At 53.8% G+C, this 24785-nt stretch overlaps 1 protein-coding gene across 2 annotated transcripts in view; it reads left to right on the top strand.

Moving 5' to 3' along the window:
• Cdh22 (cadherin 22) overlaps positions 1 to 24033 on the top strand; it is a 124896-nt gene extending 100863 nt beyond the window's left edge. For both annotated transcript variants that reach the window (XM_052184278.1, XM_052184279.1), the window contains 4 exons: positions 11539 to 11660; positions 11752 to 11869; positions 18683 to 18934; positions 22852 to 24033. In XM_052184278.1, the coding sequence (XP_052040238.1) occupies positions 11539 to 11660; positions 11752 to 11869; positions 18683 to 18934; positions 22852 to 23387 (1028 nt within the window). In that variant the 3' untranslated portion in view covers positions 23388 to 24033. The remainder of the gene's footprint in view (positions 1 to 11538; positions 11661 to 11751; positions 11870 to 18682; positions 18935 to 22851) is intronic.
• The last annotated feature ends 752 nt before the right edge of the window (positions 24034 to 24785 follow it).

Below are 24785 nucleotides of genomic sequence, written 5' to 3'. Positions count from 1 at the left end.
CTGCAGAGGCAGGGCCTGCGGATGGGCAGAGTGAGGGAGATGCTGATGGCGCACGGTCAGGAGCCTAAGGAGGCCAAAACACTAAAGGAATTTAGCTCTGCTTAGGAGTTTCCAGAGGTGACAGGCCAGCTTGGAGCCACCGGGTAGGTGGGGTCTGAGCTGGGAGAGGAAAGGAGGACCTTGAAATATGGGTTTTCATAAGTAAGGCTGTGGAAGTGGGGAGCGGAAGGAGGAGACTCACGCAGTACCTGGGCAGAGCCAACCAATGCCAGCCAAGTCTCTGCTTGCGCCTGCTCTCCAGTGGTGCCCCTCACCTCTGCAGGCCTTATCGCCAAGCAGTTAGGATGCGTCACGTCACGAGTGACTCCAGAGATCCTGTTGATCTCTGCGTCTCAGCCTCAGGGCGCTCAAGGCGACCCCGTGCCCTCCTGCTGGCCTGCCCCTCCTCCCCGTGCCCACCTGCTCTTCCTCCTCCCACTTCGGAGGCCCCGCTGGCCCTGTGGCAGGGCCGAGGAAGTCCCTAGGCTGAAGTTCCCTTAGTCTCTTTCAACTGCGGTTTAAAGGAAAACACAAAGCCGGCTCAGCCCTCAGCGCGGCGTCTGCGAGCCTTTGAATCCACTCCTCCTCCGCTTGGAAGAGAGAACAAAGGTGGCTAGAGAGGAAGTAGCGCTGGACTGGGTGGGGGGAGAGTTCCTCCACCTTCTGAGCCTCCCTTGCCAGCTCCAAGGCGGCTGCCACAGAGGCTCTGTCTGTGGCAGGCGGGACAGAGAAGGGCATAGCCTGGCTGCCAGGCACAGGTGCCTGTAGATCGTCCTCCCCTGGCCATCCGCTAGCAAGTCCTTTCTTGGGTTAAGCACAATGCTCTCACCTGCAGGTACCTCCTACACACATCTGGCGCCTGGGCCTGCGTGGTCTCCCTCTCTCTCTCTCTCTGCTCTCGGGGACTTATTACATCTCAACCCTCTGATGACAGGGACGGGAGTGAGACTAAGGGGACAGGTGGCTACAGTCTGGCTTCGGCCACAGTGCCCGCCCGCTCCTCACCTCGGTTCTTCCTTTTCTCGGTGCAGAGCAATCAGCCGGTGTTAGACAATCTTCATTTAGTGTTCCCCTGACTAGAGAAGGACTGGCTCCTTCCACCCCCACGGAAGGCCAGTCCCTTTACGTGATGAGGTCCCTGGGTCTCCATGTCTAAGGAGTTGCTTCTACAGAGGCCCCCATATGTAGATGAGGAAACAGATTCAGACCAGGTCTCTTCCCTTCCTGGCTTGTCCTACTCCAGAGCTTAACTCTCCCAGTGTTGTGCCCTGGTCACATTTTCTAGGACCAGGGCTGGGGAGATGGCTTAGTGTACAAGGAGCTTTCCAAGTTCAGGTTCCCAGCAGATTCTACATAAAAGGCATAATCCCAGCACCAGGAGGTGGAGACCAGCAATTCCCGGTGCTACAGAGCTCCTGGCCAGCCAACCTAGATGAACTGGCAAATCCTAGGTTCCATGAGAGACCCTGTGTCGAAAGGGAAGGGTCAACGAGATGGCTCAGAGAGTGAGGCACTTGCCTTAAAGAGTGACAACCTGAGTTCAGTCCCTGGGACACACATGGAAGAAGGTGAGAACCAACTCCTGCAAATTGTCCCCTGACCACATTTGGGCACCATGGTGTATATGTGCCCCTACACACACACACACACACACACACACACACTAAAAAGTGACATAGGAGGTTAGAGCGGTGGCTCAGTGGGAAGAGTTCTTGCAAAAGCGAGAACCAGATTTCAAATCTCCCGCACCCACTTAAGTGTCAGGTGGAGGTGGTGGCCCACCTGTAACCCCAGTTGCTCATGATTAATTAATTAATTAAGAGAGAGGAAACCTCCAGAAGGAGTGTCCAGCTAGGCTAGCCAAACTGGCAAAGCTGAGTTAGAGTGAGAGACCTGGCCTTAACATATAAACAGAGAGTCGTAGAGAAGACAGTGACGTCAATCTCTGACAAAACATATGTGTGCATGCACACACACACATATACTCAGAAATACACACATGCACATACATACATACAAACACACACAAACACATACAAACTCACAAACATACACATGCATATGCACACACACTCCCACACAAACACACAAACTCATAATCACACAAACTCACAAACACACACACACTCACAAATGCTCACATGTACATACACACAAACACACACACAAACTCACAAACACACACACTCACACATTCACAAATGCACACCTGCACAAACATACAAATGCACACACACACTCCCACACAAATTCATAAACACACACACAAACACACACACACACTCACACTCACAAATACACACACACACTGTCTCACACACAGACACACGAATACACACAATCTGTGTCAGATAACCCCGACTCACACCACCTTCAAGCCATCTCTAATGAAGAGTTTGCAGATCTGCTTCACAAATGAGAAAACTGAGACCCAAATCACAGAAGAAATCCTGCAAACCCAGGTGACCCCATCCTTCACACCGGAAGTCTGCCTGAGCCCAGGTGCAGACCCCCCATTGGCTCCGCCCTCAGACCCTGTGTCCTCCTGCTGAGGAGTCCTCATGGCTCCCTCAGAAGCAGCCAGGGATGAGCAAGGGGTCACACAGCCCTACCTGCTTCCAAGCAGAACAAACAAGAGGTGACAAGGATCAGAGGGGAAATATTTATACACGCTGCAGCGCTCTGCGAGCCCCTAGGAGGATGTCGCCCTCAGCCAGAGCAGCCGCCTGTCACGCCGGATTACCTCAAAGGCTTGGGCCCACTTAGTATGCCGGCTCCTCTCTCCCGAACCTCTGAGTCATCCATCCTACCCATGCAGACGCGCCTTCCACTGACATTATCTTTAACGTTTTGTAATCATGAAATATTAATGACCAATATTGAATTTAAAGTACAATTTGTGTCTGGATCCTTCGGTGGAAAGGGCAGTTGTAAAGGGATAGTCCTGGGGGGAGGGGGAGCTTGGAGAGCCATGGATGGAGTAGAGGGGTTACCTGTGAGGGTACAGGCGGCAGGCGCCGCCAGGGTCGTCAGTTCACAGCTGACCAGCGAGAAGTGTCTGAGTGGCTATGACAGGGAGTTCCTAGGTCTGTTGGAAGCAGCCCACAGGGTCACACCTGTATTCGGGAGCATGGGACAAGGAGAAAGGGTCCCTTTGTGTGGTCCAGGCTCTGTGAGCTGCCATCTCGCTCCTTAGCCTGTCTTGTCTTCCCTTCTTTAAGTTAGCTCTAACTCCTCACCCTGTTGGAGGGCAAGAGGGACAGAAACACCAGGCCGCAGACATAGCAAACAGACCTCTGTTATTCAAAGGCATTGGTCAGTGTCACGTATAAAACAAAAATCCCCTGAGTTCGGTAATCACATTTGTCTGGTTCCAGTAACGTGCCTGACAGATACGTAGCAGGTATTATTAACAGCCACGGAAGCAATCTGAGGCAGGGGGATGTCAGAGATTGTGGCCCAGTTCCATCATACTCCATTTCACACAAGTCAAAGGAGGAGTGATTGACTTCCCAATTGATTCTCTCTGTCCTGTGCTCCTTGGAGCACTGTGGAGGGAGCACAGTAGCTGGGGAAGGAACAGGTTGGGAGGAGAGGTCATAGTAGGTAGTGCTCCAAGGCTTCCTCCAAGAGGTCCTCCCTGTGTCCTCCCAGCCAGGGGTTGCTTGTCTAATACCTCATGGGGATCTTTTGATGAACAAGTTGGGCAGTGGCTTCCCTGAATTCCCAGAAGGAGAGGGGAGAGGGCAGGGAGGAGAGCAGAGGAGAGGGCAGGGGGGAGAGGGCAGGGGAGAGGGAGGAGAGAGGGCAGGGGAGAGAGTAGGGGAGAGGGAGGGGAGAGGGAAGTGGAGAGGGAGGGGAGAGGGAAGTGGAGAGGGCAGGGGAGAGGAAGGGGAGAGGGGAGGGGAGGGAGGAGGGAAGAGGGCAGGGGAGAGGGCAGGGGAGCCTAGAGTGAAATCTGGGGGCTTTAGGAGAGACTGGCTTGCCTCTGAGGGACAGAAAAGGGGATTCCAAGGTGTGTCTCTGGGAAAGGAAGTTTTGTTTGTTTGTTTGCTTTTGTTTTTTAAAGATTTATTTGTTATGTATACAGGGTTCTGCCTGCATGTATGACTGCCAGCCAGAAGGGGCGCCAGATCCCCTTACAGCCGGTTCTGAGCCACCATGTGGTTGCTGGGAATTGAACTCAGGACCTCTGGAAGAACATCCAGCCCTCTTAAACTCTGAGCCGTCCCTCCAGCCTGAGAAAGGGTTTTCAAAGGGCTGGGATTTTATCTTCTTGTGAGCCAAAGCTGGGAGGCTTAGAGACCCCTCTGAGAACAGAGAGATGACTACGGCTAGAGCAAGAGCTGAGGAGGGCCTGCAGACGTTCGCTAGCCTGCACCCGAAGGGTCTTGAGTGTCCTCTGAGGAGCTGGAAGCTGGGGTGATTGGGAGCTAGCTCGGGCCTTCAGGCAGACGAGTGCTGTGATCAGATGTGGGGTGATTTCCTGGGCCTGCAGGAGGGTGGACAGAACAGACTGGAGATAGCAAGATAGCTCGTGCTGACTCCATGTGGGGTGTCAAGCCAGGGCCGGAGGGCGTGGATGCCAGGCAGACCATCCGGGAATAGACTCAGGGAAAGGCTGCTTTGAGAGACACTGACTCCCTCTCCTCAGAGGTGTGTAAACCATGACTGAGCCCTTGCGTGCTGAGTGATACCTTCAGAAGTCTTAGCACTTGGCAGATACCAACAGGGCCAGAGGTTGTGATGTCTACAGAGTCTCAGTGGGATACCCCCTCTCTGCCCCGAGGGAAGGAAACTTTTCCGAGGCTCCAGACCCTGGAGATATTGTGTTCAAAGCTCCCTTTCACCCGAAGTCTGTCCAGTCTTGGAGGAGCCAAGACCACAACAAAGGCCAAACCCATTCTCCACACACAAGCGCCAAGCAGATCACAAAAGTCCTTGAGAGGGACAGAGAAGGTACCGAGGCCCGTCTTCCCACAAACAGGGCATGGGGACAGGGCAAGAAGTGTCAGGAGGCCTCTCGGGGCTCCCCGCACCCTTAGCTCCATCTGTCCTGCTCCCCACCCTCCTCCTCCCACGCCTGCCTGGGCTGTGGGTAATTGGGAAGATCAATCTTCCTGCCCAGCTGGCTCGCTCTAATCAGAGCCTAGGGTTGGGATGCAATCTAATTCCCTGGGGAGGAGGGAGGAGGGTGGAGCTGAGCTGGGGGCTCTCAGGGAAAGGGTCCCCACACCCCACTCCCCTGCCTACCACAGTAAGCGGGTTCTTCTGGCTTGCTCCCCCCTCTGCTCTCAAAGCCCCACCTCACTCCTCTCTGGGCTCCTCTTTGTCTGTGACTCCCAAGGAGAGCATCCACACTCGCTGCTGATTTCGCTGACACCATATTGGTTTCCCCTGCTCCTGTCATGGGTCTTTGGAGAGGTGCAGCCACATCATTCCCCCAGGGCCCTTCTCAGAGTCTGTCCTTAACACAGGGCAGAGGCATGCATGCTACAGACAGGGAACGTCCCTCACTGCACAATTTTATTAAGCACCTACTATACACCGTAAGTACAGTGTTCACCACTACTTCTCCTTACACAGGGCATGAATAAGACCAACAAAAATAAGATGTGGGCTCTGGAAAACACTTGCTTTGCGAGCACAAAGGCCCGAGTCCCTGGAAGCCATATAAAAGTGCTAGGCATGATGGGAAATCCTGTAATATCAGAGCTGAGGAGGAAAAGCCGGGAATCCTTGGGATTCCCTGACTAACTGGCAAAGCCCAGCAGCCATCACGCCCCGCTGAGAGACCCCCGCCTCAAAGGAGGAGGTAAAGGACTTCCCTGAGAATGAAACCTCAGGGTGTTCTTTGGCCTCCATGTAAACATTCGCGCGCGCGCACACACACACACATGCACACATGCATGCACACACACACACATTTAAAAAAAACAATACAAGGTACCAGGGAAAAGCACGACAGCATGTAACACAGGAAAGCCATGTGTGTGTGGTGGTGAGGGAACCATTATTAAAGAGCAAGCCATCAGGAAGGAGCTGAAGGGCAGACCCAAGGCAGAGGGAGGAAGGAAGAATGGAAGGGGCCAAGGCTGAGGAGGGGCTGGCCACCTAACCCAAGCTATGAGATCTTGTGGGAGAAAGTACGGGACTTGGGCTGAGCGCAATCCCGGAGAGCTGCCTGGAGGAGGCAGGCCTTGCAGAGTTCTGGCAGCTGAGGTGTCAACTCAGTTAGAAATGCTCCCTTTCAAGCCGAGCTCCCTTCTCCTGGCCCTGCTCCATCCGCTGCTCCAGTGAGAGCTGGGAAAGCCGCCTCACCTCTCGGAGACTCTTTTCTCATCCCCAAAGCAGCCATGGGTTCCTCCTGCATCCCACAGTTGACAGGATGATGTGGAGAGGCACAGACCTTGATGGTGGCTTGATACGTGTCTAGTGCCTTTCTTTGGGGGAAGGTAGCGCATTCCTTCTGGTCTCTAGGTCATGCCCCATGACCTCTCCCCTTCCCATGGACCCCACCCACCTCTGCTTCCTGCTCAATTGTGTCTAGATCGCCTGAGAGTGACCCTACCGGAAGCTGGGGTCTTCCTTGGAAGAGATCTGAGGCGCCCCCACACTCTGACCCCAGGGCCTTTGTGCATGCCCAGCCTTTTCCCCAGAGCAATCTTCCCCCACTCATCTCCTTCCTCTGGCTATTTCCCAGTCAGATCTGCGAGAACTGTCACTTGTTTCATGGAAAAGGTCCCCGCACCCACCAGGGCAGGTCTCTCCGCTCCTGAACCTTTCAATTCTTCTTCCACAGTCTGGAGGGCTGTCTGTCTCTACCTCTAGTCCAAAGGGCCATGTTGTTCTTGTTCATCCCTGTGTCCTTGGTATGAAGGAGACTCCCATTCCACAGTCGTCAGCAAAAAACCACAAGCCTCTGTTCCAAAATGTCCAATCTCACCCCAGCCTCTGCGCTCAGGGAACCTCCGGGCAGCAGGAGCTGAGAGCCCAGCCCCGTAGAACTCCATGCTCTATGAGCCCAGAGCCTTCCTTCCCAGCCTCTTGCGACCCCTGGGGCTCCACCTGCCACCTCCCCAGATGCTCAGCGAGCCAACAGACGAAGGAAGCACCAGGCCAGAGCACGTTTAATTTTAATTTAGGAGTCGGTTAGGGCTGCAGGCCTGCTCAGCTCCGAGCTGTCAATCAGCCTTCCTCAAGGCTGCATCAATTAGTTTAAAAATATTGAATGTAATTTTGCCTGACACAATATATTGCAGCTACTGCAAAATATAATTTATTTTAGAAGAAGAAATAATTAAACTAATTTGCATGTCAGTCAGATGAACTGAGATGGCAAAAGGGGGAGGGCCGGAGGGGGAGACCTGGCCTCTGGAGGGGCACCTGCCGCCACCGGGCACTGGGTGAGGTCTCCTGTGCCCGGAGTCTGTGCAGCTGCCACTGTATTGACAAAAGCCCGAGCAGCAGGAGGGCCAGGCATTGTGTCTGGGCCACACACTTAGAGTTCAGAGGCTCAGGGACAACTCCAGGGATGCCCCTGCCCCTGCCCCTGCCCCTCCCCTCAGTTTCCCATCCACAAAATAGGTTTGACATCACCTTTTTCATGAGCTGTGCGGAGACCCATGGGAGGTCATAGACAGGAGAGAATGCTGGAAACTGGACAGGGGTCAAGGTTCAACGCTGCTGGGTGCTTGGTGCTGTGACAGACCCCTGGAAGATGCTAGAGGTGGGTCTCACTGCCACACACAACCCAACCGGGCAGGACTGGAGGGAACCCGAGGCCAGCCATTCACCCCAAGGCAATGTTTGTAAGCTGGGTAGGTGACGAGTCTTCCTGGGCAAGGTCAGTCTTCAGCGCTGGTATTTGTTTAAGGCTTCCCAGGTGACTTTCTGGGGATGAGAAGCATTGCCTAATGTTGAGGGCACAGGGGCCAGTCAGGAGCATCGGTCCTTCCAGGCCGGCCCCAAATCCTTGGGACGAACATGCAACCTGGGCAACTGCGAGGCACACCTCTGACGTCAGTGCCTCAGAGGTCCAGCTCTTAGATCTGAGACCCTTCCTCAAGCAAACGGACTCGGGGCTCTCCCAGGAAGTGACCCATGCGGGACATGTTGGAAGGGAAGCCAGACAGGCCCAGGTATGACACAGCAATGCTGTGACAACAGGGTCTCCCGGTAATAGAACATGGGCAGAGGGTGACTGCCCTTCATGAGAGGGCTGTCAAGTACCCAGGTCTTCTTCCCCACCTCTCCTCTAGCCCACACCCCTGCCACGGAGGCGGGCTGCCAGGGAGGATCCTTGGCCCTTCACTGGCCCCACGATCAGCTGAGAGACAGACACCTGCCTCTATCCCTCTCCTCCTGCCTCCCAGAAGCACCCCATCTGTCTGTGGAGGTTCTCTGGCACCGTGCTCTTAAAAATAACAGCTCACTCGGCATCCCCAGTCACGATTCCCCTCCCTCAGTCCCGGAAGAACCCCCTCTAACTGCTGAGGTGACAGATCTGGGTAAACTGAGGAGATAACGTGCCCTCTGCTGAGGGCAACTCCAGAGAGGGATCAGCAGTGCTGATGAAGGACTTCTTCCTCCTCCCCTTCCTCCTCTCGGTCCTCCCTCCCTCCCTCCCTCCCCTGGCTCCCTGCCCTTCCCACCTCCATCTCTATCAGCTGCAGCAGCTGCAGTCAGCATCCAGAGGCCTCTGAGTTCAGAGGAAGCAGCAGATGGGTCCACTTCCCTCCAAAAATGGGGTGCACAACTGCCTGGGAACTCCCAGACTGACCCCAAAATAGCTCCCTGTCAACCCAGCTGGAGACCACTGTCATCCAAGCACCTTCCTAAGAGTGGGGTGTCATTTCCTCTCCTGGGGGGTGCACCTGCAGGGAGGTGCAGGTAGACAAGGTCAGTCAGTAGTGAGCTTGCTAGCTGAGGTAAAGTGGCAAGGCATTCTGGGAGGGAAGCTAGGAGGACCAGTGGTCAGGAAACTGATCCAAGAGGCAGAGCCGGGGCAGCCAATTCTCTGGTGTCCGATTACTCAATTACTCGCTAGATACCTGTGTGCCAGTCTTCTGTGCTGGGTACGCGGTTGCAAGCACTTGAGAGATATTGATTCTTTTTTTTTTTTTTTTTTTTTTTTCAAGACAGGGTTTCTCTGTGTAGCCCTGGCTGTCCTGGAACTCACTCTGTAGACCAGGCTGGCCTCGAACTTAGAAATCCGCCTGCCTCTGCCTCCCAAGTGCTGGGATTACAGGCGTGCGCCACCACCGCCTGGCGAGACATTGATTCTTAACCAATCTGTTCTGTAAGCGAGCGAGAAACCAAAGCTCAGAGCAGCCACTCAGCTGAGAACACAGAGCTGCTCTGTGGCAGAGCTGGGCTCCGTCTTAGCTGCCTTTTCATGTCCAGAATTTTCCAGGGATAGAAACTGAAACCAGGGTCTTGTCCGAGCCCAAGTTCTAGGTTAGGGTTGGTTTTAGCCATACCGGAAATCCAGTCCTCTTCGCACTCCCTCCATTTGCCTGACTGTGAGTGGCAAGCTATCCTAGGCCTTATGCTGGAGACCGGAGCTGAGTAAAGACAGGGCTGTGAGCTTATGGGCGTCCTGCTTTGCTGGCGAGATTTGCCTTCTCTCAGGCCCATCTGGCCCTTCAAGGATTAGGTGTGCAGAGAGCAGTAGTTTGGGGGTTCAGTCGTCAGCTGACCTATGCTCTTACACACACCCACATATTTTAGTTTCTCCTTTGCAGCGTGGGAGCACGGATTGTAGTAATCCACAGGACACACAGGATCCACAGGGCAGCTGAATGTTGGAAGTGTGTGCTCCGGGAGCATTCGATAACCTCTAGGGACGGGGCAGACAGTGATGGAGGTGACACAGTGGTGGAGGCAGGGGTTTATCGGAACGTACCACTGGCGATTGTGGTGACAGTAGTGATAACTGGCTAGTCGTGGCAGTGGTGCAAGTGTTGAAAGAGCTTAGGATTGGGAAGGGGTGGGAGGGAGGACAGGGGAAGAGAAGGGGGCTTACGGGACTTTCGGGGAGTGGGGGGGGCTAGAAAAGGGGAAATCATTTGAAATGTAAATAAATTATATCAAATAAAAAAAAAAGACAAAAAAAAAAAAAAAAAAAAAAAAAAAAAAAAAAAGAAAGAGCTTAGGATATTGGTGGTGGCGGTGGAGGGGCGGTGGCCAAGAGGGATGGGGGATGATGAGGGTGGAGCTAACAGAGGTGGTGATGGTGACCTACGGGGATGATGGTAGCCGTGGGGAGGGTGCTTCTGCGCATTACATACTAGGGTTAGGGAGGACAGTATTGCTGGTCATCATGGCGATGGCTTAGTAGCAGTAATGATGCAGTGATGGTGACGGCAGTAAAAATTGTAACGATGCAGATTGTTGATGGTGCTCCCGGTAGTGATGCTGTTGGTGATGGTGCTGTGTAGGATATTGGTGATGGGTAGGGTGTTGGTGATGGTGCTGGTGCTGGCAGTGGGTGAGATGATGGTGATGGTTGGGGTGATGGTGATTGGTGGGTGTTGGTGATGGTGTTGGTGACGGTAATGGGTAGGGTGTTGGTGTTGGTGATGGGGATGATGGGTGAGGTGTTGGTGATGGTGATAGGTGGGTGTTAATGATGGTAATGGTGTTGGTGCTAGTGGTAGGTGGGGTGATGGTGTTTGTTATGGTGATGGATGGGGTTTTGGTGAGGGTGATGGTGATGGTGTTGGTGATGGTGTTGGTAATGGTGATGGTGCTGATGATGGTGATGATGGATGGGGCGTTGGTAATGGTGTTGGTCATGATGGGTAGGGTTTTGGTGATGGTGATGGCATTGGTAATGGTGATGATGATGATGGATGGAGTGTTGGTAACGGTGTTGGTGATGATGATGGGTGGGGCTTTGGTGACAGTGATGGTGATGGCATTGGTGATGGTGATGGTGATAGTGATGATGGTGGAGTGTTGGTAACAGTGTTGGTGATGGCATTGGTGCTGGTGCTGGTTCTGGTGCTGGTGATGATGGATGGGGTGTTGGTAATGGTGTTGGTGATGGTGATGGGTAGTACTGTTGTGATGGGTATAACCAAGGAGGTTATGGTGGCCCTGGCAATGCAGTTGGTGCTAATATTAATGCTGAAGATGGGGGTAGTTGATCTGGTGAAGACTGTGATGGAGATGGAGAGAATCATGATGGCAGAGCTGGAGCTGCAGGAGTGCAGGTAGTCATGGAAGAGAGGGTGGAGATGGACATGGGGGAGAAATAAATGAGATGGGATGGGAATGGTGGATATGGGGATGGCAGGGGGTGGAGGGGTTGGTGGATATGGGGATGGCAGAGGGTGGAGGGGTTTAGGAGGTTGTGTCCCCAGCCCTGGTCCTTGTGCCCATGTGGATAACCCAGTGTCTGTCGGTGTGGCCCCACTGGCTAATCTCCTAGCAGTAGGTAGGTCGCCTGGTCACTCCCTAAAGCTCTTACTCTCCTTCCCGCTCCTCCCACAGACAATCATGCTCAGCTATCTCGGGCATCCCTACGGATCCGAATCCTGGATGTGAATGACAATCCCCCAGAGCTGGCTACACCCTATGAGGCAGCTGTGTGTGAAGACGCCAAGCCAGGCCAGGTACCCACAGGCACTGGGGACCAGAGATGCTGTCACGAGAGAGCCCACCTACCACACATCATTGTGTACCCCGCTTCTCTCTACCCTACAGCTCATCCAAACCATCAGTGTGGTGGACAGAGACGAACCCCAGGGTGGCCACCGCTTCTATTTCCGCCTGGTACCAGAAGCACCCAGCAACCCTCATTTCTCTCTGCTGGACATCGAAGGTGAGCCCCCAGTGAGCCGCCATTCCCAGGGCGCGTGAGGCAGGGGGCTGGCTCATTGTCTTCCTCCTCTGCTCTCCGTGTAGGAACTAAGACTCCCAGAGAGCCAGAACTGGGTCTGATGTCACAGCACATGGCTGACTGACACCCAGCCACTGGTCAAGCCCTGAGGAACCAGGGCATGCGTTTTCAGACTGAGGGGACACATCCAAAGGGCAGGGAGTGGCAGTTGGAAGAATCCTAGAAGAGCATCCAGAGGAGCAGTTGGGTAAAGAGTGAAGAGTCCCCAAACCAAATGACAGAGGAAGGCAGACTTGTACACATACCCCACCTGGGTTCAAATGTATCCCCAACTCAAGTCCCTTGTGGCATCCTTACAGCCACAATGGAGAGAGGTTTTCCCCACTTTAGTTGTCTTAGAAGGAAAAGGCCTTCCCCAGAGTTCTGTAGGTTCTCCAGAGTCTATGCCTCCTGAACCAATTGGGTTCAGTTCGCATCTACACTTGGGAGTCTCATACCCACACTCATAGGGTACATGTGCACAGACACACACACAGACACACACACACACACACACACACACACACATCTCTGTATAATATAGATGGTCCTTGACTTATCCCACCCCTACAAAAGCAAATCGCCCGCCTGTCTGATCTGAGTAGTCCATGATACCCCACTGTTCCCCAAGGTCCCCAGGAAATCGACACTGGGACTTTAAAAACAGGGCTGAGGGAGGCAGGTGTCCATGGACAGGAGTGAAGACCTCAGGAGGCACCCCAGGCTCAGGGACAAACTCCCCGTGACTTCCTGACAACTATCTGTCCCTCTCTAACCCTGAGTTCCATTGTCTGAAAGAGAGGCTAATCCAGTAGTCAGGCACCCCAGAGGGAAGAGGGTTCCTGGGGTACACTGCAGACCTTAACCTCTCCCTTTCTACTTTTAGTTTCCTAAGCTCCATTGAGACATCCCTGTGTGGCGGGCTCTGCTCTGGGCCCTGGGAATTCAGTGACAGGAGGGAGAGAATCGTCACCCACGTGGGGTTCATATTCTATTGAAGCAATTCAAATCAATAATATATCCAGCATAACGAGTGGCCAGGGAGGAGGAACAATGTAGCCTTGTTCCTCAGAGCCTGGGCCCTCTCCTGCTCACTGTAGGCCTTTGGGCGCCAAGGGCAGTGCTGGCACCTTGTAGGTGTTCAGCAAAACCTGCAGCATGAAGCTGAAACTGAAAGGCATTCTGGGAGGGACCCCTGGAGGGATCCACAATGAGTAGGCAGTGAAATGGGGTGGGGAGATGTACCTGCCATGCAAGTATAAGGGCCCAAGTTCAAATCCCCAGCACCTGTGTAGGCCAGGCACAGTAGCATGTATCTGTCACAACCCTGCCAGCGGGAGGCACGGACAGAGGGGATCCTGGAGGCTTGCCACCGGCCAGCAGAGTCTAATCAGTGCGTTGCAGTCCAGCGAGACCCTGTCTCAAAACTTAAGGTGGAACACCATAGCGGAAGACACCTGATGTTGACCTCTGACCTCTCACACACAGACGAGTACACCGCACGTGTGTGCTCACACAAGCATACATTGCACGCACAGATACTCATGTGCACACAAATAAATAAAGACTAAAAGCACCCGGAGAGGGAACCAAGCAGATCAACCAGAGTGAGAACAGTCTGGTGGCAGAAACGTCAAGTTTCGAACAAACAGAAAACCGGATGGAAAGTAGATCAGTCAAGAGGCCAGGGGGGTGGGGGATCTTCTGGTCCTGGAACAGTTTCAGACTCTGCCCCGTCCACTGAGAGGGTCTCTCAGGCCAACATACCTGTAGTCCCAGGAGCCACATTAAGGGTCTTTACTGGCCAGTGCCTCTACTCTGACACTAGATTCCCAAAGGACAATGACTGATAGCAGCTAGACCTGGACCCCGGAGTCCCTGCTGTGCCTGCCGTTAGCCCCTCCCCTGAGGGTGGGGCACGGCTATGAGAAAGGCGAAGCCTGTGGGAGGAACCTAGGCTCAGAGCCAGAGCTATTTAAATCTTTTTGGAAGTAATTCAATAACCAATACAACTCATCCCACACATCCCTTGGCATCCTGAGCTGGTGCCGGGGATTTTATCAGTCCTCTTCTTGCCTCTCCAAGTTCAAGGGTCTCCCCAACTCCAGGGCCTGGGGTTCGACCCCCCTCCCCCACTATTTCTCCTAGTTTGGGCGCCTCCTGAGCTCCCTTCTGGAGTTACCCTGTAGTGTAAGCTTTGGTTGGGGAAAGGGTAGCCTTAGCCTGCTGAGGAGAAGCTACAGAGGGTCTTCCCTTCCACTCCTTAAGCCCCTTTCCTCCATGTGCCGACCCCCCCCCCCAGCACCTCCTCACCGTAAATATCTTAGGTGGCAAGCGGCTACCCCAACCCATCTGCTTCTTTGTACAAATGTGTAGCCAGTTTGGAAATGTGATTTATAAATATTGCCTTTGCAGTCAGGGATTGACGCTGATGGATGTCGGGCCAGATGGATAGATGCTGCTCCCGGGCGCGGGTCCCACAGAGAAGGGAGGGGCGGGCCGGGGGTGGTCAGTGGCTTCCCAGAGGAAAGCAACTGGATGGGATCAGGATGATACCCCGGGAATCCCCTTCCACTGGGTGGGCTGTGGCAGGGCTCTGAGCGTGTAGAACATCTGACTGCACAGTGCGAGACGGCAGCCCTGAGACACCATCTCTGTGTTGCTTGGCAAGTGGAGGCTGGGCCAGGGCCAGGCAACTCACTCCTCAAATCTGCCCACTTCTCTCTGCTGCTACTACTGCTGTTGTCTCACACAAAACACACCAGCGCTTCCGACCTGGAGTTCATGTCAATGCCTACATTTTCCTTTATAAGTGTCCTTGGCTACTGGACAGGTTCAAACCAGGACAGAAACCATGTCCATCTTATTCACACCCATGTCTCCAGGGGCTAGAATAATCCTGACACATAGACGGTGCTCAGTTCAGATTTGCGGGGGACTGAATGGATGATGTATCACCAGGTCACCTCTTGGTTTAGAGCCCACCAATCAATGGCCTCCTATCGCTTTTCAGAAAATCGTGCAAAGTTCCTTATAAAAACTGGCCCGCTAAACTCCCCAGGAGGGGCTTCTGTCTCCCTCCAGCTACAAGCTGTGTGCCCCACCTCAGCCGCGGCACATGGTCCTGCTTATCTCGTGGACTTGCCTTTCATTTCTCCCAAGAAACTTCCCCTGAGCTCCTGAGCAGCATCTGGCCCTGTAAATCTGTCTTCCGCACTGCCCTCCCCAGCTCCGGTGGTCTGTAATCCTAAACAGAGCCGTGGGCTCCTTCAATGTTGGTTCCTCACATTGGAATCTGAGCTCTGATCCGGGCAACAGCTGACTTAGCTCTCCATTGTCTCCCTCAGCAGCCAGCAGGCAGCAGCTAACGAAGAGCTTCCAAGGGAAGAGAGAGGAAGGGAGAGGCAGGGAGGGAGGGAGGGAGGGAAGGAAGGAATGGACTGGTGGATGGAGAGAGAGGGAGGGTAGATGAATGAGTGCAGGAAGGAGGACGCATGGATGGGTGGACAGGTAGCAATGAAGAGCGGATGGACAGATGGAATACAGAGGTTGGGTGTGTTAATGAGCAGTGGGTGGGTGAGTGCTGGAGGACAGACAGGTGACGAATGGGGGACAGGGAGTAGACAGAGGATAGCCGGATGGATGCTGCAAAGCTGAAAAATGGATGGGTACATAGATGCACAGATGGATGTTGGAGGGTGACATATGTGTGTATGAGTGGACGGATGATGGGAAGTCGATGGATGGGTGGATGACAGCTAGAGGATGGATGGACAGACGGATCCGTGGGTGAATGGTGGAAGGTGGATCAACAGAGCTTGGGTGGATGATGAAAAGCTGTGTGTCCATAAGAGCTAGAGACTGGATGGGGAGATAGATCTACAGGGGGCTGGTGGGGGGCTGGATGAATTGACAGATAAGTCTGTAGATGGGTGATAGTGGATAAACGAATCAATGAAAGGTGGGTGGGTAGACAGACAGACGGATAGTCGACAAAGAAACAAGTCGTTACTTTTTAAAGTCTGTGTGTATGCATGAGTGCATGCGCGTGCATGTGTGTATATGTGTGCATGTGTGTGTAAGTGTGTATGCATGTGTGTATGTGTGCATGTGTGCATGTGTGTGTGTGGGTATGCATGTGTGTATGCGTGCATGTGTGCATGTGTGTGTAAGTGTGTATGCATGTGTGTATGCGTGTATGTGCATGTGTGTATGTGAGTGTGTGTGTAAGTGTGTGCATGTGTGTATGTGTGCGTGTGTGTGTATGTGTATGTGTGTATGTGCATGTGAGTATGTGCATGTGGGTGTGTGCATGTGTACATGTGCACACATGCACACATGAGTGCAACTGTTGGTGGAGGCCAGAGGCATGAGATCCCCTGGAGCTGGAGTTACAGACAGTTGTGAGCCAATATGGGTGCCCGCCTCACCTGTCCTCTCCGAGAGCAATATATGTACTCCTGACACCTGAGCCATCTCTCCAGCCCCATACTCACTTGCGTAAAAGTTTTAAAAATTACATTTATTTATTTTGTGACTAGAAAGGGGTAGGGGATACACACTACACGGCATTTAGAGGTCATGGGATAACTTGTTTGAGTTCGTTCTCTCCGTCCACTATGTGGTTCCTAGGGATGGGGTTCAGGCCATCAGGCTCAGTGTGAGCCTCTTCGGCTGCCAATCACACAGGTCACTTCTTGCTGAGCCTCAGTTTCCACACACACACAGAGGGAGATCCTGCTCAAGCATGGATAGGAGAGCGAAATGTGGCGGTGAGTTTCGAATGCTCACGGGCTGATGTACAAGAAGCATCTAGTGGTGCTGATGCAGCCTCGCCCCTTCCCTTCACCCCCCCCCCTGCACTTGAGTCTTCTTTCTTCTCTGGCAGGAAGCAGTGTTTTCACAGCCTGGGCAGCCTCAACCTTTAACAGAAGGCCCCAGAAAACAAGCTAGAGCTTAAGGTGCTGACCTGCGTCTGCTGCTTAGCCCAAGAGCTGTGGTCCCTTCCAACTGTGTCTCTTGAGACTAGCATAGGGTCGGGCTCCAGCTGGCCGGCGATGGAGAAGCAGGCACCTTGCGTGGACCCCAGTCATCGCAGCAGGGCGTGGCAGCCATAAATCCCCCTGGGATAAACGCCCCCTTCCCAGGGAAGTGGAGGGAGGAGACCATGGAGCAGAGGTGATATCTAGGTGGAAGATGATGGTGAGGAATTTGCTCAGGCAAGAAGGCAGAGAGGGCATCTGAGATTGCGGGGACTCGCAGAAGCCAGGCAGAGACACCCAGACGGGGAGCAGGTGTGGGGTGCGGCACGTGGGAGCCCTGTTAAGCAGCATTTATGAGGTTCCACTGTGTGTTGGGAGCGATTCTATTCTGTCCTCTCTGTCTGTTTACTGCTGAACACTGTGAGGACTGAGGGGCTAGTGCTCCAGGCACACAGTGTGGCTAACATTTGCCTGGAAATGTTCAAATGTGTGTGCAGATGGGCTCAGTAAGACACTGAACCTCATGGCCCAGAGTCACATCTGATCTCCACTCATGTCCTCTGTGAGTCCAAGGCCATGGGTTAGTCTTTCCGAGGGTTGTTTCCCGGTCTTGTGTCCACAGTGAGGAAGACCGGAATTGGGAAACTGTGGGGAAGCAGGGAGTACTGACAGGGGGTAACAGGGGGGAGACGGGCCTCATCCTGGGCTGGGATTTCCTTACAAGCTAGCACCAGAAAGATCTCAGCTGGCCTCTCCACACGGGCACACATTTCCCTGAGCTTCCCCCACAAAGCTGGGAAGGGACTCTCAAGGTCTCAGGTAAGGACCCACACTGACAGCCAGGGTAAGGAGAGTTGGGTCTGGCAGACAGGCAGAGGAGCAGCCACAGAGATAGAGCATCTGCCCTGCGACTCTGAGCCCTTCAGACCCACACACAGGGCGGGACTAAGAGGTGCCCCTCACCCCCGGAAACGAGGGTCATTGCTTCCTGACTGATGTGGAGGACCTAAGAACAGGAGAGAAAGAGGATGCAATCTGTGCCTTAGCCTATCCTGCAAGAGCAGCGTTCCAGGTTTTGCCTGGTCTGCAGCAGGCCGAGGTTGAACAATAGCCACCACTGCGTAGCCTGCCCCTCTCCCTGACTGCCTATATAGAAAGGAGAACTTTGCATAGACGAGGCTTTGGGTCTCCTCCTATGGCCATGAAGACTGCATCCCTACCCAGGAAGCTCAGCTTCTTAGTGAGAGACCCCCTAAGCCCCAGAGCATGACTAACACGGAGGGCAGAAAGACCCCTCGGCCACAGGCACACGCCAGCCAGTGTTCTCAGCCACCTCCGACGACCTTGGATTTGTCAAGGGCCAGCAAACCCCAGCCGAGGACCACAGGGCTCCCTAGAGCAGAGTGTATTGGAAATGGGAGTAGAATATGGAACAAAGCAAGTTGTTGAGATCAATGGGGGAAAAAATTGGCATAGCCAAGGCCGGGACGTTGGTCCAGCAGGGGATGAAATCTGGGATTAGCCGGGGACAGCATCTTGGCACAGCTGGGAGTGAAAAGAATCTTAGGATTGCTGAAAAACACATTTAAGGCAGCTGGGGACCCAGTGCAGGGACGGCTGAGGACACCCGTGGGCTCTGTGAGCTACAGGATCTTCAGCAGCTGAGGCAGAAGTGGGGGCGATGAGGAGACAGGTGTGTGGATCCTTGGCAGTCTGGAGTGGGATCAGATTGTGGCCGGGCCAGGGTCTGACACTGTCCCTTCCTCCGGAGCAGATAACACAGCCGCGGTGCACACACAGCACGTGGGCTTCAACCGGCAAGAGCAGGATGTGTTCCTCCTGCCCATCCTTGTTGTGGACAGCGGGCCGCCCACACTGAGCAGCACGGGCACCCTCACCATCCGCATCTGCGGCTGTGACAGCTCCGGGACCATCCAGTCCTGCAACACCACTGCCTTTGTCATGGCTGCCTCCCTCAGCCCCGGAGCACTCATCGCTCTCTTGGTCTGTGTCCTCATCCTGGTCGGTGAGTCCAAGAGCCCCGCCCCCCTCATGACTGGACCTTGGCATCCTGTCTGGATAGAACGCACCCTTAGAAGGCACCCTGGGAGAGGAGCCCCAGTTTCTCCTACATAAGGATAGGCTGGCTAGATACATCCCTGACCTCTCCCTGCAGTTCCTGTGGGAAGTCTCTGAAGTGAGGATGGTGGCCTGCTTGGGACAGTTTTGTGCCCCCCCCACAGCCCAAGACTTCTTCTTCTTTTTTTTAAAGATTTATTTATTGTTATATGTAAGTACACTGTAGCTGTCTTCAGACACACCAGAGAAGGGTGTCAGACCTCTTTTACGGATGGTTGTGAGCCACCATGTGGTTGCTGGGATTTGAACTCAGGACCTTTGGAAGAACAGTCAGTGCTTTTAATCACTGAGCCATCTCTCCAGCCCCAGCCCAAGACTTCTGAGAGTTTTGTTGTTGTTGTTGTTGTTGGGTTTTTTTTTTTTTTTTTTTTTTTTTTTTTTTTTTTTTTTGGTTTTCCATGACAGGGTTTCTCTGTGTAGCCCTGGCTGTCCTGGAACTCACTCCATAGACCAGGCTGGCCTCGAACTCAGAAATCCACCTGCCTCTGCCTCCCAAGTGCTGGGATTAATGGTGTGCGCCACCACTGCCCAGTGAGACTTCTGAGAGTTTAAAGCCACGTGTATATATAGCCTGGGCTGGTGGCTCATTCCTGTAATCTCAGCACTTGGAAAGCTGAGGCAGAGGATTGCTGCACGTGAGAGGCTAGCCTGAGCTATGCAGTAAATTCCAGACCAACCTGGACTATAGAATGACACCCCTTATTAGTAAACAGAAATAAGAAGCCCTAGGTTCGATCCTCAGCACTGCACAAACTTAGTGTGATGGTGCAGGGTTGTGATCCCGACGCCACAGAAGTAGAGACGAGAGTGTCCAAAAGTAAAAAGTCATCCTTGGCCATACAGGGAGTTCGAGGCCCGGTATGGGGCTGGGGGGGGGGCACACCAAGCATACTTTTAAAATTCTCTTGTCTGTCGCCCTTTCTAAAACTGTTGTTCTCCATAAAGAGAAGCCTGGCTATGTGTCTGCACGACCAAGTGTATCAACCCCTTTCTCAGATGAAGACACTGAGGCCCGCAGAGGTTAAGTGGCTTGGCTAAAATTACCCAGACCGGCTTCCGAAACGAAATTAGGTCTCCTTAGGCTGTGTCTCCACCTCTAACTCTGCCACCTGCCATGAAATAAGACTGGGAACAACGACTTAGGGCTCCTGGGACCAAGTCCTGAGACACTGGGAATAATGGTACCAAAAGCCATTGAAGCCCAGTGTCCCTGGTGGGAAGAGATGCGACAGCCTGCGGCTGCTGTCACAGCCACAGCCACCCAAGGGCAGAGTGAAGTCAGAGCAGCCAGAGTTAGGGGTTCTCCTGGGACCACGCTCCCTTGCCCTGCCCAATCCCCCCACGAGATGAAACCCCCACCCCCGTGCCGCCCACCCTCCAATGACCTGCTACACCCCTTCAGATCCCTGCAGAGACCCCGGACAGACTCCGCCCAGCCAGGAGTACAGCCCCTCCCTCCCCGCCACAGCCCACAGCTCAGAAACCGTTTTTTTCCAGAGGGTGCACTTTACAGCGGTTTCATTTTCCAAGGCAGTGCAAACAAATTTCTGCCTAATTGCCCACAAACGAAGAAAGTGCACATCAGTGCTCTAAAGGTGACGGGCGGAATCGCTGATCAGGTCTGGCACATCTGTCGCCCGCCGCCCGCAATCCCTACCATCTGCTCTCGTGGGCACCCCCTCCACAGCTCCAGGTCTCCAGCTCCAAACGCCGTCCATCTATCTTCTCAACATCTCTCTTGACACCTTCCTTTCCTCCAGCCCCCCTTCAGGGCCTGTCCCCAGCCCCCACGTCCTTCCCTGTTGTAAACTACCATGTTAGGTGGTGAGCTCCTACCCTGTGCTGTAGCCCTCACAGCTGGCCCTAGCCAGAGGCCTGGGTGGACCTGTCTGGAGCAGCAAGAAATGTCTAATCGCTGCCACGGTGCTTGGCATGTGTTTGTCTGTCCATGTATCCATCCATCCATCCATCTTCCAAGAAACCTCTCTCAGGTGCCGGGCTGTTTCCACAATAGGATTTATCCCTGAACAACGTTTTTTGTTTTTGTTTTGGTTTTTTTTTGTTTTTGTTTTTTCTTTAATCCATTGTTGGGCTCAGCAGTTAAGAACACTGGCTGCTATTCCAGAGGACCAGAGTTCGATTCCCAGCTCACAACCATCTGTAGCTTCAGTTACAGAGGCTCTAACTCCTTTTCTGGCCTCCATGGGCACTGAGCACATATGTGGTACAGAGACATACAGGCAGGCAAAATACCCATACACACAAAATGAAATGAAATGTAAACTTAGTATTTACTTCATACATGTATACAGTGTATCTTGATTGTGTCCACGCACAGACCCCCAGATCTTCCCTTCGCCTATCCTTCCCACCCTCAGGTCCTATTTGTGTCTTCTTTATGATAACTCCCAGAGTCCCACTAGTGCAGCCTGTAAGTGCACAGAGGGAGTGTGGCGGTACACTGGGCATGGTCAGCCCACCAGTGGCCACACCCCAGAAGGAAAAAAATGACTCTTCTCTCAGTTTCCACCAATCAATCAATGGCTTTAAAGTTGAGGGTGGGGCCTTGTTGGTCCCTCCCCTATCCTTGCGGGACTATTGACTGGTTGATCCGGTGGAACTCTCCACAGCTACTGTGGGTCTAGGGTCCAGAAGCCTGCATTTCCCGGCACCCTCCCCGCCTCCAGCTCTTACGTTCTTGGTCCCCTCTTCCATCAGATTCTCTGGGCCTTGGTGGAGAGAGAGGGGGTAGTGGGAAAGAGAAAGATTATTTCAGCTTTGAACGTGTGGGGTTTGAGATTCTCTTGGTCAACCAAGGGGACTGGAACTTGAATGTACCTGGATTTCAGGGGTGGAAGATGCCGGAGTTGTTGGCAGAGGGAAGGTGAAGCCATGGGCATGCAAAAGAGTGCCAAGGGAGGGCGTGCCAGGAGGGAGTGGGTCCTGGGGAGACCGCTAGGGAGCTGGGGAAGCCGGAAGGAGAGCCTGTCTGGATGACAGAACACAGTGTTACGGAGGAGGGGGGAGAGGGAGGAGAGAAATGGGGAGTCTTAGAGGCAGAAAAAGACAGAAGCGCAGAGGATCCGTCATTCATTCACTCCCCCCTCAGTCAGGTCTCCAGGCAACTCCTCATTCATTCATTCATTCATTCATTCACTCATTCCATTCAGCAAGCACACATCCAATGCTTTTTCAAGCTAGGGAGACGTTTTCCAGGTCCGAGAGGATATTTACTGGGGTTAACTTGGTAGGACCTGGTCTGTGGTGAGCTGTCCCTCTCTAGTTAAGATGAGAAAAGGGAAGTCTCAGGGGCAGATCTAGGACCCACTGAGGAGCAGCAGTTGTGAAGAATTCCCTGCAGCTGCTGCTGAAGAGGCCATACTGAGACCCAGTGGAATCCTTCCCGTGGGGGCCTGGAGGGGTTCACCTGGGTAGAAATCTCACAGAGAGAACCTCGAGGGTCCTGACCTGAGACACTGAATAGGAAGCAGACTTCCAGGGCGGGGACGGAGGAGGGCGGGGACAGAAGAGTTTCATCCATCTTGCCTCTGGTGTCTCCAACCTTCCAGCGCCTAGAAGTGAGGATGGAGACTCAAGGGTTAATTCTGGCCCCCAAATTGGGTGAAAATCCTTAGCACCGCCCTGCTTCACAATCCAGTCCCACTAGTCGGCCATTAGCTACAACTTGCATACCTCCTGTGATGAATAGCTCACCACCTACCATGACTGTCAGTTCAGACAGTGTCCTGTACTGAGCTCAACCCTCACTCTGTGTCCCTGTGTCTCCCACCCACACCCCCACAGTGCTGGCTCTGCTGATCCTCACCCTCAGGCGACACCACAAGAGCCACCTGAGCTCCGACGTGGATGAAGACATGCGGGACAATGTGATCAAATACAACGACGAGGGCGGCGGCGAGCAGGACACCGAGGCCTACGACATGTCAGCGCTGCGGAGCCTCTACGATTTCGGGGAACTCAAGGGTGGCGACCCGGGCGGGGGCGCGGCCAGTCCCCCGCAGGCTGCTTCCTCCTCTGAGCGCCACTCGCTGCCTCGGGGGCCGTCGAGCCCCGAGCCGGACTTCTCGATGTTCAGGGACTTCATCAGCCGCAAGGTGGCGCTGGCGGACGCGGACCTGTCGGTGCCTCCCTACGACGCCTTCCAGACCTACGCGTTCGAGGGCGCGGGCTCGCCGGCCGCCTCGCTCAGCTCGCTGCACAGCGGCTCGACCGGCTCGGAGCAGGACTTCGCCTTTCTCCGCGCCTGGGGCCCGCGCTTCCGACCGCTGGCCGCGCTCTACGCCGGCCACCGCGGGGACGATGAGGCCCCGGCCTCCTAGCCCCAGCCCACCCAGTCCGCCAGCACGGCCCCGACGGACGGGAGGGGATCCGCAGGACCCCCGCTCCGCGGCACGCTCCAGGATTGCAACTTGCGGGGGACTCAGGGTTGCGGGGTGATGACCAATGTCAGGAGAAAGGAGGGGAACCCGGCCTGCGCGGATCTTGGGTTGGACAGGACCACGGAGGGGGAACCTGGGAACGGACAATGGGAGGAGAAAGCAGAGGAGGGCGCTGCAGCCATGCCCACCCCAGGGCTTTCTGGCATCCACTTAAAGATGAAGGAAGGGCTGTTCATTTACTAAGCACCTACTGTGTGCTGAGAGCTACCCGGAGAGCGACTGCAGTGTTGGAAAAACTATGAGGTGGAGCCCTGGAGGTGTCAGATGGGCGAGCCCCCAGAGAAGTGGTTGTGACGCTTTCAGGGACACCCAGACAGCAAATGGTGGAGCCTCTGGCACTGACCGGCTGCCTGGCCTTGGGCGCGTCATCTCATTTCTCTGGGCCTCAGTTTCCTCATCTGTCAAATGAGGTTAATAACAGCACCTACCTCGAAGATTTGAGAGGCTCAAAAGGGTTCATGTGTCAAGTTGTTGGGCAGTGCCTAGCACACAGTAGGTGTTCAATAAATGCTAGCCTTTGTTACTACCTTTCTCCGTGTGGTTACTAGAGGCTGTGTGACTGTCCCTGTGTGACTGAGCTCACGCCCTCACCCCACAACCAATCTGCCTCCTCCCAACATTTCCAAGGAGAGAAGAACTGGTCACAGCTGTCAGGCCCTGGTCTTCCTCTGAGTGGGAAACAGATGTGCTCAGCAACTGCAGAATCTTCCCGCCCCTCAGGATACATCAGAATAAAACCCCTGGCACAAATGCTAAGATGAGCCCGGGAGGAGAGGAAGGGTTGCCCACAGTGGTGACATCGTGTCTCTGCTGTGGGAACCAGAGTCTTTCCCTCCACAGTAGTGGTTCTCAGCCTTCCTAATGCTGCGACCCTTTAATACATGTTGTGGTGACCCCAACCATAAAATTATTTTTGTTGCTATTTCATAACTGTAATTTTGCTACCGTTATGAATCATAGCGTAAATATCTGATATGAGATCCCGGCACGGGTTGCGACCCACGGGCTGAAAACTGCTACTTTATAGACTCCAGTGTAAGATTCTCCTGCACTGGGTATAGATAGTGGCACAGACCTGTGATCTCAACACTTAGGAAACTGAGGCAGGAGGATTGCCACAAGTTTGAGGTCGGCTTGGATTACGTAGTGAATTCCAGACCAGTCAGAACTACACAGAAAATAATGTCTCAAAAAAAAAAAAAAAAAAAAAAAAAAAAAACAACCGAGGGTGGGAAAGCTCAGTGGGCAGAGCATTTGCCTGTGATACCCAGAGCCATG

The sequence above is a fragment of the Apodemus sylvaticus genome, chromosome 5 (assembly GCF_947179515.1).
Source record: "Apodemus sylvaticus chromosome 5, mApoSyl1.1, whole genome shotgun sequence".
NCBI lineage: Eukaryota > Metazoa > Chordata > Mammalia > Rodentia > Muridae > Apodemus > Apodemus sylvaticus.
The sequence above is the reverse complement of the archived record's forward strand: the minus strand, read 5'-3'. Positions and strand labels throughout refer to the sequence as shown.